Source organism: Micromys minutus, assembly GCF_963924665.1.
Source record: "Micromys minutus genome assembly, chromosome: 17".
Taxonomy (NCBI): domain Eukaryota; kingdom Metazoa; phylum Chordata; class Mammalia; order Rodentia; family Muridae; genus Micromys; species Micromys minutus.
In genome coordinates this window covers 18,971,893-18,987,694 of record NC_137952.1, presented here as the reverse complement: position 1 = coordinate 18,987,694, position 15,802 = coordinate 18,971,893, and the positions used below count along the sequence as shown (strand labels likewise).

At 36.2% G+C, this 15,802-nt stretch overlaps 1 protein-coding gene across 2 annotated transcripts in view; it reads right to left on the bottom strand.

Annotated features, from left to right (window-relative positions):
* The window catches only part of SLC5A12 (solute carrier family 5 member 12), a gene marked incomplete at both ends in the record, with an annotated part of 48,702 nt that extends 33,460 nt beyond the window's left edge, over positions 1-15,242 (bottom strand). For both annotated transcript variants that reach the window (XM_080931543.1, XM_080931542.1), the window contains 4 exons: positions 4,016-4,083; positions 5,225-5,276; positions 7,090-7,155; positions 14,904-15,242. In XM_080931543.1, coding sequence (XP_080787669.1) covers positions 4,016-4,083; positions 5,225-5,276; positions 7,090-7,155; positions 14,904-15,242 — 525 coding nt within the window. The remainder of the gene's footprint in view (positions 1-4,015; positions 4,084-5,224; positions 5,277-7,089; positions 7,156-14,903) is intronic.
* Positions 15,243-15,802: the final 560 nt, after the last annotated feature.

The window sequence follows — 15,802 nt, the reverse complement described above, 5'->3', positions numbered from 1 at the left end:
GAAACATGGAACCAATGACTGCTAGACAGTTCAAGATCTCTGAGAGGTAAACAAATTGGTAGCAGAACTCCACCTCACGGTACTTAACCCTATAACCTTTTGAGCTCATTGCCCCATCCAGAACCTGGTGTACAGCACTGGACTTGAAGAAAATGCATCAATGGACTCACATAAAAGTAGACAAACTTATAAAGACTGTCTTGAGGTCAAATTCCTTTGTGCCAGATTTAAATAGATAACTGTGTGCCATGCCAGAAAGCAAATATATATAAAAGGCCGAGAAGAGAGAAGATAGATCTGAGGTTTACTGAAAAGTAGATTTTACAGAAACTGAGCCAGGGAGATATAGATATAAATATCAGTCTTTATAGATACCTTTTCTGGGCGGGTAAAGCCTCCCCACAAAAAAAAAACAGCAGCGGTCATAGCTAAGAAGATTCTAGCAAAAATTTTCCTTAGGTTTGGCACCCCTAAGGTAATTAGATCAGACAATGGGCCATCTGTGTTGCCCAGGTAAGTTAGATATTAGCTTATTTATTAGAGACCAATTAAAAATTACATTGTGCTTACCCTAAAAGAGATCAAAATTGGCCTTAGAGACCGGCAAGAGTAACTGGACAGCCCTCTTTATCCTCCACTGCCTTCAATCATAAAAAGGTTCAAGAAAAAAACTGGTTTCTTTAACTCTAGCCCTACTTCTTAGAGAGATAACTATGAGAGGCATTGCTGCCGGGGTAGGCACAGTAACCACTGCCCTAATCAATCTCACATAGGGCAACTACAGGCAGCCATGCATAATGATATTAAAGCTCTAAAAAAAATCAGTGACAGCACTAGAACAGAGTCTTACTTCCTTATCAGAAATAGTCTTGCAGAATAAAAAGAACTAGAGATATTTTGTTCCTCCAAAAAAGAGGTTTGTGTGCCGCTCTAAAAAAATGTTGTTTCTATGCAGACAAGACAAGATTGGTCGGAGATAGCATGGCCAAACTCAGGGAACGACTAGCCCAGAGGAAAAAACTGTTTAAGAGCAATCAGGGGTGGTTCAAAAGTTGGTTTTCTAAGTGCCCCTGGTTGACCACCCTGCTCTCCTCCCTGATGAGACTCATAGAGATCTTACTCATGATTCTGACATTTGGGCCCTGCATCATCAACAGACTCCTGCAATATGTCAGAAAAAGAATTTCTGTTGTCCAGGCACTGGCCCTGGCTGAGCAGCATTACCAAAGATTACAACAGCAGGATACAGAAGTACCCTGATGCAAATAAGTGAAAGATTTCCCTTAATGCAGAAGAGAAAATGGGGGAATGAAAGACCCCCACTTAGCAACAGTAAATGCCATGTCTGTAAGGCTGTGCACACACAGGGCAGGCTAGGTTAGGGTCCCAGGTGGCCAAGCAAAATACCGGTGGGCAGCCAGCTAGCAATAGACAAAGAAAGGGAGACACTCAGACAAGCCCAGCTTTCAGATAAGCTGCAGCCCCCGACTGGTACCAAGAGTTGTGTCCTTGGAGCCATATTTCTGCCACAGTCCCTGCCAAACAAGATGTCTGTAGTTGACCACCTGGACCTGGGTAAAGACACAATATTTTGCCATACATGCTGAGACAAGGACGAAAAACAGCACCCTGTCCCAGAGGAGGGGCCAAGGCCACCCTTTCCAAAGAACTTGAGGCTTGTCCCCAGTTCACCCTGGTTTCATTTAAACTAACCAATTAAAACCCTGTTGCTATGCTTCTGCTTCTGTACCTTGCTTCTGTCCCCCAAGCCCTATAAAAAGGAGACTGCCCCTTTGTCCGGCGCACAAGTCCTCTGAGAGACTGTGTGCCCACAGGTACCTGTGGAAATAAACCTCTTGCTACTTGCATCCGAAGTGAGTGGTCTCGCTGCTCCTTGGGAGGGGTCTCTTCAGACGGAAGATACCCTCTGGGGTCTTTCACTATAGTACTTCAAACATACTATTTGTAAATACTGTCTTTTCTCTTTTCTCGGTATTTTTTCCTTCTAGACTCCAAGTGAACACAAATTAAATCTCATTATGTTATCAATGTATCTTCAGTTATTTCATTCATAACTTTTCTGAATACATGCTATTTTCTCTTCAAATGTGTCTTCCAAAATGACAATCATCTCTTTAAATAAATTCAGTTTGTTCTAATAATTATAACCAGACCAGTCGGGATATACTTACATAGTAAATTATTACTAACATAGTACATCATTGTACAGCATAATACATAATATGCCAAAATAGCTTTTCATGGTACTGCATGCATATCTGTTCCTTATTCAACATCTTGTAATTCAGTATGTAGTATTCCTTAGAGGCTAAATTTTGTTTGAGTTTTAGTAGGCCTCATCCTTGGTATCTAATTACATTCTACTTTAAATGATACATTACTATAGGATTTTAATTAAATTATCTGATAGTGTTAAGATGAATTTATTCTTCATATACAGTTTGTGCTTTTTCGCATCACGTGAATCAAAGTGAGTTTTTAGACTTGAGTAACTTCAGATTCCTCAAAAGATCAAAACTTAGTAAGAAAGTCCCAACCTCAGCTACATCCACAGGATTCCAAAATTCATTAATACAATAAAGACACACTATGAGCTTGCCCTCCAGGAAGCCGGATCCTTCTTGCCCAAACAGTACTTACACTTTCCAAATAATAGTACTGATTACCACACATGTAAGTTATTTTTATATTACATTGTTTTGTTATTTATAAGTGTGTGGGAGTAGTGGAAAATTTCCCTGGGGAGCTATTGTTTTCTGTGCAATCTCAGCTGCACATCTAGAAGATATGTCTAGAATCTAGTTGCTTTTCTAATCGACCAACAGATTTGTCATTCATGATCAGGTTAGACAAAGAAGGATCCTCTTTATAAGCAAAGTGTGAAAAACTATGTGATAAAGATAAATGTTTCAATACTGAGAAATATTAGGGTAAGTAGTGTACAAAATAGAGAAAAGCATAATTTTAGTTGTATAGTATTATGACATATGTTACAAGGGGTGTATGATATGAGGATAAAGCCAGGGACATGTATATCCCAGTATAATATTTCAATTATTTTCCTTTGCTGTGGCAGATTGACAATGTACCTCATTGATAATAACTGGTAAAGTATAATTAGAAATTTATATGAAGATTCAGAATAATAAAATATTTTAATTGTGTGAAATGTGCACAAAGTAAATGCACAACAACTATTTATTGATCTGAATTAATTGTTACAATTATGTAAAATTTTATCAACACCATACTATGTGCTTGAGAACTAATCATTTTTATAATCAAAATATTAAATATAATGTGTAAGAGACAAAATAGCTACAGAACCTTCAGATTTATTAAATGCCAGCAGTCCTTGATTATTCATATATAAGTATCTTGACATTTTTCTTACAGTATTTAGAGAAATTTAATGTTATAATTTCTAAGTGTTCCTAAGAAGAATTTTTTTTCAGAACTTACAAAAGGTCACTTATCCTTTGATTAAGGAGATCTTTCTTTCACTAAATTATATCATTAAACATGATTTTCTTGATGTCAATTGTCTTATTCTTCTGAATGAAACAATTATTTTGTGATTTTAATTGGTTGTTATACAGCATTAATTGGATTGTTTTCTAGACACATTGTGCACTTTTTTACATCACATGAATCAAAGTGATTCATGAAATTCAAGCCGCTTCCAATTCCTGCAATGACTCAAGGCTAGTGGGACAGTCCCACCCTACACAGCTACCCACAGAGGCCTCAAAACAATAAGGTTTTATCTTTTCTGAATGAGCTCGGAGCACAAATTCTCTTTCAACACTACAAAAACATCTAAGCAAAATAATGGTTCCTTCCTCAAGAAATTAAGATAGATAAGACAATATGCTGTTTTCATTTAGTTTTAAAATAGCAACTTCTTCCATAATTAGATGGCCTCTTATTGAAAATGCATCCTTCTCCCATATTAGGACATAGTTCATAATAGTTTTCACAGCTACATACGTACCAAGCTACAGTAGAATGTGCAAACAATTCCGGTTGCAAACACAGAGGCCCATAGATTAAAACCAGTCACTGTAAAAGAAGAAAAGTCATTATAAAACATTAAAAGAAACCTCTCTGTACAAAGGAAATAGAAAATTTGGCCTCAGATTCTGTAGCTTAAGTCTGAGGTCCGGTTTTGTTGTTGCTTTTAGCTAATGTCCTGAGCAATCTGAAGCCACCTACACTGATTATGTCATTTCTTTGTAAAGGCTTATGTAAGCATCATGTCCAGGAAGAACATCAATTTCAAGAGTGCAGTTAATTTTTAATATTAAATTTACATTTCATATAATGCTAGGCAATGCAGGAAATAATCTTGAACTCATTTCTAAGAACTAGTACTTCCCAGTTCGATTACTGTCCCTGCTATGTTCTTTCAATATAAAAGATGTCACTAATTCCGGGTTACACCCTGTTTTACATGTACTTTTTGCTCATTGTAACTAGTAAGACCTTAATGCAAGAGTATCAAACCTTAAAAAAAAAAAAAAAATGCCAAGCACTGACATAATTGTATTTGTATACATTTATGCAAAAATGTTTAAATTTTTTTTCTTTTATCTTTGTTTTTTAAAATAAAGTTTAAAAAAATAAAATTGATTCCCTTGTTTGATACAGGAAAAAAAAAGAAGTTAGCACTTTATAAATGTCAAAATGTGTCACAAGCAAGTTAAAATAAAAGAACTTAAAAACCTTCAAAAAAAAAAAAAAAGATGTCACTGAGAAAAAAAATCTTTTGTGTTGTTATTTTTTTTGTTTATATTTCCAGGATTTTATTATCTTGAAATTATCAGTTATACATCTCACTGTATCCATAGACAGATCTTGGTCTTCTGTTAAGATCTTCTGTTTCTGAACTGGTCTTCAACACAGAAGATGTATGTAGAACTTACAAATCAATAATAGCAAATCTGCCATCATTTCAAATACTGGAAAACAAAACTGCAAACACCTCAACAAACCACATGCAACTGAGCTGTGTGTTTATAAACAAATAGATTTGTAGAACAAAATCTGGTGATAGTTTTGTACTGTGTTCAGTACTGAGCACACTCTTGGAGCTTCACACATGTAGTGAGCACCCGAGAGTATCTCTCCCACCCATGATCAGATACATTTCTCAAAGCTGAGAATTTAGAAATTTTGAGATGAAGTATGCCCAGTAACTCACCTTGGTTGAGCGCCAGAGCAGGGGCATAGACCACGACTCCCGTGTAGAGAATCTGTTATAGACACAGGAACAGACAGAAAGTTGGAGGACGGGAAAGCCTGACTAGAAAGTTCTTGATTGACCTTAGTCTCTTTTTTGTCCTGGGATTTCTATGCTTAATTTTTTAGTGAAAATAAATTCCTGTTTCATACATCCCAAAGGCAGTTTCCCCTCCCTCCATTCTTCCCAGCTTGTTCCCACCTCCAGTCTCATCCATATCCGTGCCTCCTCCATTATCTTTCTGGAAAAGAGAAGGCCTCCAAAGGATGATGGCCAAGGAGAGCAAAACAAGATATAATAAACAAAGTGAAGGCCCTCATAATGAGGCTGGACAAGGTAACTTAATAGGAAGAGTCCCAAAAGCAGACAAAAGCAAACAAACAAAGCAGAAATATACCTGTTTCTCCTATTAGAAGTACCACTAAAACACCAAGCTAACACATAACTTATGTGCAGAGGACCTGATGCAGACCCGTGTGAGCCATGCTTGCAATTGCTTCTCAGGTGAAAATTAGCTAACTTCCAGTTTATCTTAAGTTGAATTCCATATTCTAGGAATATGTAAATATGAATTTCAAGTGAGTCCCATGGCTTCAAAATGCAAATATCTGTATCATTCAACAAGTATTGCCTTTTGTCAATTGCCTGACTAGTGTCAAATAGTCAACCCTGAAAACATAGATGCAAATAATATTATATAGATTGAACAGATTATATTCAGTTGTGTTTATGTATATACATGTGCATATAGGCATGCAATAACAATTAGTGAAGACAAGGATGCTGTGAATTTGAAAGAGAGCAGGGCTGGGTAATTGGGAGTATTTGGAAGGAAGAAAGGATGGTTGAAATGTTATATTTGAACTATAATCTCAAAAAAAATAATAGACCCATAAAGGCTGATTGGGATAGAAACCTTATATTGTACTCAATGCACACACTAATTAATAATGGTAATGACTGAAAGAGAAAGGTATTACTTGCCTCCCATTTCCTAGACAAATCCTTTAGACACAGGCAGAATTTTAGGAGAACAGGAGGTTATCTGGTTGCAGAAGATACTTGAAGAGTAGAAGCAGGAAGCAGCTTGCGTGCATATGGCGCTTATAGAATATATAGCCCGTGAGGAGAAGAAGCCCATCAGAGAGAAGGAGGTGTGTTAATGGAAATTCTTGCAGTAGAGGCAAAGGACTTACAGAAATGTGGGCATTTCTGGGGTGATTCAGCTTATTGGTTTCAAAAGCTAAGCCAGGGATACAAGTGCAGGCCTGATCCCAGGACTTGGGACACAGAGGCAAGAGAACTTCTAGCCTGAGTTACAGAGATAGAATGTGTCTCACAACAAAAATAGCTTACCAGGTCATTCCATAATTAAATCTTAAAATGTTAGAGAATTAAATAAATTTAAACAAAAATGTGAGTCGTGTGCTCTCTTACAACTTGGGTTTTGAAATATTGTGTTTGTTTTGAGAAAAGGTCTCACTTGTAGTCCGGGTTAGCCTCATTCTCTATGTAAACCAGAGTGTCTATGAATTCACGGAGATCCATCTGCATCTGCCTCACAAAGGCTGAGATTAAATTCCTGAGCTCCCATAACTAGCTTGCAATGTATTACTAGTTGTTCATTCAGAAATAAGGAATCTATGCCGGGTGGATTCATCTTAAGGTAATTACACATCTTAAAATTGTTATCTTTAGGAAAAGGTAGTAACGTCTTAGAAACAAAGCTGTCCGTTAGTTAATACCATTTTCCCACAAATAAACAGAACTAGAACTGTGTCTTTTCACCTTCATTTTCCAACCCTTCCACACCCCTTACTTCTCACCGTCTGCACAATGTAGATAATGGTTGCTGCGTAGCGAACTGGCTTGTTGAATCTTAACTGTAAGTACTAGGAAACAGAGAAGGAGAAGCAATCAGTAAGCTTTAGACAAGTTTTATGTCTTAATAATGCATTGCTGGGAAGAGACACTGTGACTATGGAAACTCTTATAAAGGAAAGCATTACAGTTTCAGAAGTTTAGTCCTTTGTCATCAGGGTAGGAAGCATGGTGACACAGAAGTAGACTTGTTGCTGGAGAAGTAGCTGAGAGTTCTACATCCTGATCCACAGGCAGCAGGAAGGAAGAACCTTGGAACTAGGCTTGGGCTTTTGAAAATCCAAAGCTCTAGTCCCAGAAAGCTCTGAATACCCAAAAAACAACTCACAGACCATATGAAGCTCAAAAAAAAAAAACAAAAACAAAAACAAAAAAAAAAAAAAAACAAAGAAAGAAAGAAAGAAAGAAAGAAAAGAAAAGAAAAGAAAAGAAAAGAAAAGAAAGGCCAAAAAGTGGAAGCCTCAGTTCTTAGAAAAAAAAAAAAACAGTAAGTGTATAAGTGTATAGCACCCTCTTAGAGTGGGGTACACCTAGACCTTAAATTATTAATAACTCAGAGCTAAGAAGATAGCCTTGTGGCAATTTTTGGCAATTAGAAATCATTATGTTTAATCTTTACACACCAAGAAAACTTTGACTATTTCCATGTTACACTTTTTTTTACATACACTTTATGATCATTGTAAATAGTAAGATTTAAATGCATGCTATCAAACCTTTAATCAAGTACTGACAAAAATATATTCATATATTTTACGCTAAAATGCTTTTAATAATCTGTACATGTATCTCTGTTTTTTTAAAAATAAAGTTGTAAGAAAAAAACCCAAATGTCCAAAAAATAAAAAAAAATTTAAGAAAAGGAAACTCAAAGCTCACCTGCAGTGACATACTTCCTCCAACAAAGCTACACCTCTTAATCCTTCTTAAGTAAATGCTACTGATGTCTATGCATTCAAATCGACAAACCTGTAGGGCCATTCTTATTCAAAGCACCACAGGCAGCTGACATTCTCTAGTTTTTTAGTCCATAATTTCTTAGTATTCCTTTGAATATAGGATTTAGGTTTATAATACTATTTTATGGTACATTTTCTAGGAAGTAACCAGAGGAAGAAAAGCATAGGTTGCTAAAAGTAAACATATATTAATATCTAGTTCTTCATATTTTTCACAACAGGTATGAAAGGCAAGTGGACTACTTGCATGAAAGTTTGCATCTTTTTAATTTTCTAACCAGTGGACTTGCTAAATGCACTGATGGCAATGTATCTTTAATGTCCCTTCTGTCCACCACGTAGCCTAAATCTTTGTTTCTTCTTTTCTTGACTAATTGTGTTGCCCTCTCATTGCCCGTTTTAAAACTAAGCCTTGACAGTATGCTCTAGGACAGCTCGGATCACACCAATATCAAACTTCACAGTGATTATTATTGCCAAAGCAATGCTTGCCTTTCTGGCTTGATCTGCTTTGTTGCCTGGTTACACCTGTCTGTCTTAAGTTGTATGAGTGGTTTCCATATTTTCTCCACATTAAATAATTATTTGTATCTAAACTGGAAATTATTATATTTTTATATTTTATTATTCTAATTGACATAGAATTAAATCACTTTCCACTCCTATGTTGTTTATCAGCTCCTTTGAGTTACCCTCCCTCAAATCTCTTCTATTCCTCCCAAAAGGTGATAGCCTCTTTTTCTTTGATTATTAATATATAAGTGGATGTAGATATATCTCTCTCTGTATGCACAGATATTTATAAATATAACATATTAAGTCCTTCATTGTTGTATGTGCACATGTAAGGACAACATAAACCCCACTTGTCTCCATTTAAAAACCCCATTTGTCTCCATTTAAGGACCAGGGCTAATTTCAAAGAAAGGTTATAAGGCACCACATCTAGGAACTGACCCTAAGTGTCAGAAACCATGCCATAAAAACCATCTTCAGAGAGAAAATATAAAATCCAGAACAAGATCATAAAACCCCCTCCCAAAGAACTGCCTGAGCATGACCACAAAAATGGGGAAATATCTTATCTCAGGGTCATTTGTCCTGGGAAGCCCTATTTCATCATATGGTAGAATGTTCATGACATAGTAATGCAGAACATTGACCATCAGTGACCCTAGCACTCACCAATGAAATTTTAGATCACCTAATCCTTCTAGAAGGTCTTTCCCCACCTCATTTCCTATAAGAAGACGCATGTGCCTTTGTCTGGGGTCACCATTTTAGAGAATGGTTGACCCCTACATGCTGGTTATTTCTGCAGAATAAATATTACTTTATCTGAGTCCGGGGTCTTCAGTGAGTTTCCAGACCCTAACCCATATATGGTTTCAAATCTGACCATTCTGTATTTGACAACCAATAAGGGGTCAGTCCTACTAGGCTGTAGTGCATACAAACCACAAGAATTACCACCATGGCAAGTTATTTAATAAAGGTGCAGTAAGTGTCACTCACATGTTGGTGGCAACCAAAGCGGTTTTCTGTTTTCACTTTTTCAACATTAATTAAAAATGAAGGAGAGATTTTCTTCAAACTTAAAGTGTCATATTGTTCCCAACACTTTTCTCTCAGGGAGGCTGATCCAGCTGGCATCCATATTCCTATGCATCTTCTCTTTTCTGAGCTCTGTTATTCAGATATACTACATACCTTTCAGGTCATGGGTCCCTGTTGGGTATATATAGATATAGGTAGCCGAAAACAAAATTTATAAGCTTTCATTTCTGAAGCTCAAGCTTTCAAAATGAATTCGCTTAGGCCAAATCACTGCTGCAGTGTGACATTGTCACAGAAGTGCCCAATATTTTCCCCTTTGAGCTTCTCTGCACTCTTGGTATTTGCTGGCAGTTCTTTGCTTCTGACTCCGTAGCCCTGGAGAATGTCACCTCTTTCAATGATCTAAGGCTATTTTCTCCTACATGAAATCACACAATACTATATCTGACAGACTGTATCTGTTCTCTCTCCCAAATGTTTTCTCTCACTTATAGGTTATTTTTGGTGAATATATAAGGTTTTAACTACAATAGAAATCAAACACTGAGTCTAACAGAAAAATCACATATTTCATGCCTGTTTTCAAAAGTCACAGAGGTAATATTTAGTATCATTGAATTGTTTCTTTTCTTAGAACACTAGACTTGGTTCAGCCTCATTATCTCCCTACTTAAGACACATTAAATCTTCTTTCGATGGCTACTCACACCTAAATAGTTCTAATATGAAGCTAATCTTGTTTCATTGTCAGCCTTCCTAACACACATCTAATTTATGAAAGGAGCCTGGTACACCACACTTTCATACAAAGACACTTGTTTTGTTTCTTTTAACGCTGCTTTAAAATTAACTTTTTCTCTATATTTTGGCAACAGATTCCTACTTAGACCAACTGCTTTAGTAGTTAAAAGCCTAAAATTATTCTGAACATTTACTAGACCATAACCCTAAAATAGAAATCAAATAAAATATGCTACTCCACAGAAAAACAGATAATGACCTATCTATAAATATTAAAAGCTAATTCTTTCATAGATTGAACTAAAGATCCTCATAATACTGGGTTATATTTTATCAGATATTAAATATCCATATAGAACAAATATTTTATAGCATAACCTATTTGCTAAAGTAATATTCTATAACTTATCAAGATATTATCAAAGTAATTCCATAGATTTTAATTCATAGAACTAAAATTAACTTCCTAAAATGCAATACATAAATGCTCAGAGATTACTGTGTAAGATATTATAATCCAAGTGGTTTTATTATGAAAAGTTTACATTGAAAGACATAGGAAGGTCATCCAATCTAAGAAGCTAGATCATACATTTTAAACAGTTTAAGAGTAAATAATAAACTGGTCTTATTGGCACAGAAAATGGATGTAAACTAAACTGAATGATGATAGCATCAAACTGGAGATAATGAAAATGTATGCTACAGAAATTGAGCTGTGTTGAGTGCAGTGGGGTATTTATTTAATCCCAGCTCTCAAGAGGCAAAGGCAGAGAGCTAAGCCTAACTTAGAACACATTAATGAAAATAATCCCTATGCTTTGACCTGGGATGAGCTAGTGAAAAAGTTGCATAGTTTCTTCTTGAAATCCACCTGCCTATCAAAGCACACAAACAGTTGGCTATTTCTGTAATTTACCCACTGTGTTGATTAGATTCTGTCAACTTAAAACAAATTAGAATCAAGCAAAGGAGAAACTTTAATTGAGGAATAGCTCCATCATGTCCATGGGACATTTTCTGAATTAATGATAAAGGAGGATAGTGTCACCCTTGAAAAGGTAGTCCTGGGTTGAACAAAATATAAGTAAGTAAGTAAGTAAGTAAGTAAGTAAGTAAGTAAGTAAGTAAGTAAGTAAGTAAATAAATAAATAAATAAATAAATAAATAAATAAATAAATAAACACAACAACAACAGGCAGAGCAAGCCATGAAACTAGTTTGTATCTATTTCCTGCCTCAGATGAGTTCCTGCTTGGGCTTCCTTCTATGTTGAATTGGGGACTATAAGATGAAAGAACCACTTTCCTCTCTAACTTGATTTCTAGCATTTTTTTAAATCACAGCAACTGAAAGCAAACTAGAATATCCATCCCACTGTGATGAGCTCAGAACTCAAGAATGACTATTCTTCATCTCACTGAGGGTAATGGTTATTCCTTTTAATTGCTCCAAGCTCTTGTGTAGCTCTAGTCCACTGCACAACCAATGGCTTGAGGAGTAGAATGACCAAGCCTACATACATATCTGGAAGTGGGCAGTCAGCCACCTTGGCCCCACTTCTGTTGGTAGTGGTGGTAGTTTTGTATGTGAGTGTGTGTGTGTGTGTGTGTGTGTGTGTGTGTGTGTGTGTGTTCTTTTTTCAGATCTAAACCAGATGTGCTAACTTGCTTGCACAGCAATCTTATGCCAGTATTCCAAGGGACAAGCACAAAAGCTGTAAATTTCATGAGGTCTAGAGTCCAAACTCACTAATAGTTCGAAAATGTTTATTTACCAAATTAAATAACAAAACTGCTTGATGTTCAAGGAGTGGAAATTACAGCTTATTTATTTCAGTCTTTCACACCTGAGAAAATCCCAAAAGTTATATATTTTACTATAAAATGGAGCATAAATCCTAAATACCAGTTTGTTATAAATAGGGAACAATGGAAATGCTGACATATTCCTCTAGCCCAGATCTATAAAAATAACTCCACATACTATCTCAGCCACTGTAGAAATCTCTCAAGACAGAAGTATTATTAATATTTAGAGTGTGAAAGAACAGATACAGAGTACTTAAGAACTTTTTCCTGTTGTGCAAATAGCATGGGGCAAAACAATCATTCAAAGACAAGTAGGGTTATATTTAGAGTTCATGCTTTTCATGTCTAGGCCATACTACCAATTCTTGTAAAGTAGGGTCCTATCCCTAAATAACTTTACACAATCTTCACATTCTCCTGTTATATATAAAGGATTTTAAAGAATCCTCAGGCAAGCTATAGTACTTTTAAAATGGGTTTGCATGTTAAATTTCACATGTAAATTTGAATGGAGTTTAAATCTCTTCAGACTTGGCCTGGCCTAGCTCCCTTGAGAGGCATGGGACATAGGTTTCTCAGGTTTGAGTACTTGGTTTCCTACAAATTACATGTTTGTAATTTTCTTAATTGCTTTTGCAATTCTCATTCACTTTACTAAAATTAGTTACAACTTATAAGGTTTGGAGAAGGCAGGTTTCTTTGTGTGAATATATTACTCAATTATTTTTAAGTCAAAATAGAGCCTTTGTTAATTTAATTATGTGTTTCTAAGTCTATAATCACTTAAATTTGGCTATAGGAGAAGCTATTATTCCCCGAGGTGAGATCTGTGATTTTTCTGCTGATGCACACCAACTGAGTTAATACAGGTAATACTTAGAACAGTACACAGCACACAGCTAAATAATATAACCTTGTCCTTCCTATAAATGTTTTATGCATTTGTTTGTATCCTTTTGCATGGACAAACTCCCACGAGAGCAGTACAGCACTTGAGCACATGTCCTCAATGCCGGATGGTGTGCATAGGACAGAGTCAGTGCTGAATGGGAATGTATTAAATGAACAGCTAATCATAACATGCATTCCAAGAGGAAGCACAGATGTTAAGAGTTGCAAATGTTAAAAACATTTCCAGAACAAAACTAGAAAACTCAGCAATATCTTCTATAGTCAAATCTTCATGCATGGATGAGAAAATCTAGACCATGTTTTGGTTTTCGGCGGTACATTATAATTGAATGGCATACGTGCACAGTTTGTGGAGCTAAATATACATTTGCTTGTTTTTCTCTTGAGTTCGTTTCTCAGACTATGGCTGTTGAATTGCCCAACTGTGATTAATTTCTTAATAATTAATGTTGAACATGCAGAATATGATTTCCTATGAAACTACGTGTCTTAAGACCTACTGGAAAATATTTTCATGAAGGGTTTTGGAAGAATAGAGAAATATTCTGTGATAATTTATCTCACAGATTTTTTTGTCAGTTTTAATATATAAAAGTTACGTCTACATCATAGAATTTTCAAATGTGTTTCACATCTTTTGTTGTGACACATCTTTATTTTTTTTAATTATTTTATTGGATACTCTCTGTATTTACATTTCAAATGTTATCCCCTTCCCCCCATTCCCATCTGCCCTGCCCCTCAACTTGTCTCCACACCCTCTCCCAGTCTCTTTCTCCACCTCAGTGCCTTGCCACTTCCCTGCACTGGGGAAATGGGCCCTCACTGGACCAAAGGCCTCTTCTCTTCTCCCACTGATGCCAGAAACTGCTATCCTCTGCTACATATGCAACTGGAGCCATGGTTCTCTCCATGAGTACTCAGATTTTTTTTTTAAGTAAATTTATGCGAGTCTTCTGTTGTGTCTTCCAGGGTTTTCATTGGCAATTAAATTATTTTTTTCTCCACAAAAACTGATTTACAAACACACTTAAATACTAGGCATGAAAATTCAGTTTTGAGCATCTTGGTTTTATTTAGCATTGTTTCAATGCCAAAACTCCATAGTCTTATTTCCCTTGCATTACAATAATTTCATTTTTATTATTTGAGAATTTCTTCCTACTAAAATATTTCTCACTTTCCCAAAGTATTCCCATTTTCTACTTAAAACTGGAGTGCAGTAATAATTAACATCAGGGTGCTACTATTTGATATACAGGCCATTAAACAGTCATATACAAATAGTAGCTTCTCAATAAATTTTTATCGCATCTTAAGAGATGTCTAATTTACCTATCTAGATCTTACTTATCTCTGCTGGAAAGTATCATACTGGCACCATGTGCTCTGTTTGCCTTTTCAGAGTGGTCATGCTAATGAAAATAAAAATGACATATCACTTAATCTTAATTCTCTTTTACCAATTAAACTGTATCGGTTTTTATACATTGCTCTTCAATGAATCATGGAAATAGTCAGCAGGGGTGACATTAAGAGTTGCCTTCTACAGAGTGACAGGCACATCTACAACCAAAACCTAGCACTACACTTCCAACCTCATACTACATAATGCATGACTTTTAAAACAACTTGTGGAATTGCTTTGAAAATACTAGTCTACTACTGATGTCAGGATGTCATGGAGAAACAACAAACCAAGGAAGGAAAAGAAAGACTTTTCATTTGGAAAGTAAGTGCCATCTCCTTGCTGTGGGCAGGAAGGAAGTGGTCTCTTACCTCATAGGTGCTTGTGATGCCGGATCTGTAGAACACAGGAATAAAGAGTTCAGATGTGAAAAAGACCACAAATGCATATGAAATAAGGAAAAGGAAGAAGGATGCCCCAAACCGGTAGACTTCAGCAGGAGTTCCCAGGACAGTCACAGCTGACATGAAGCTGGCTGTCAGAGACAAAGCTACAGGGCCAAAGCTCATTTGCCTTCCTCCTACTAAGAATTCCCGAGATGTTGTCTTTTTTCTCTCCTTTATGGCAAAGAACACACCAATGCCGGAGGAAATGACAAAGAGGCCTGCAAACACCACATAATCCCAAGCTTCAAAGTTTTTCACTCCCATGCTTGGAAGTGGAACACAAGAAAGTCTCTGTCAGGCAGGGCTCACAGAGATGTTTCCAACAGCCAATGCTTTTTTGAGATAGATGGAAGAATTTGATTCTCTGAAGAGTTGAGGATCACCCATCCATGTGTAAAGTTTCAGATACCAAACTATCCTCAGAGTTCTCAAAAGCAGGCTGTGAAAAACAGAAAACAAAAACAAACAAACAAAAAAACAAAACAAACAAACAAAAACCCCAACTAGTTGTGAAACTGGCACCCTGGGGAAGATGACAAATTGAGATCCGATTATGGTCACTTGCTGTCGTCTTTATTCCTGAGGTATCTGCCAGAAGACTTTTGAAGTTCCTGGAGGTAGAAGGAGGAGGTTGGCCCGCTAGCACACTTTTTTATCTCCCAGATTTTTTTTAAATTAAAGTTAAACATTATTAGGAAACATAGAAGTGATAAAATTTGACTGCTTCAGCAGTTTTTTAAATCCCTGAAGTGGAACATAAAAATGCAAACATGAATGTCAGTGGCAGCTGCCTCCTGACTAAGGGAGTGTGGAGTGTTCATACC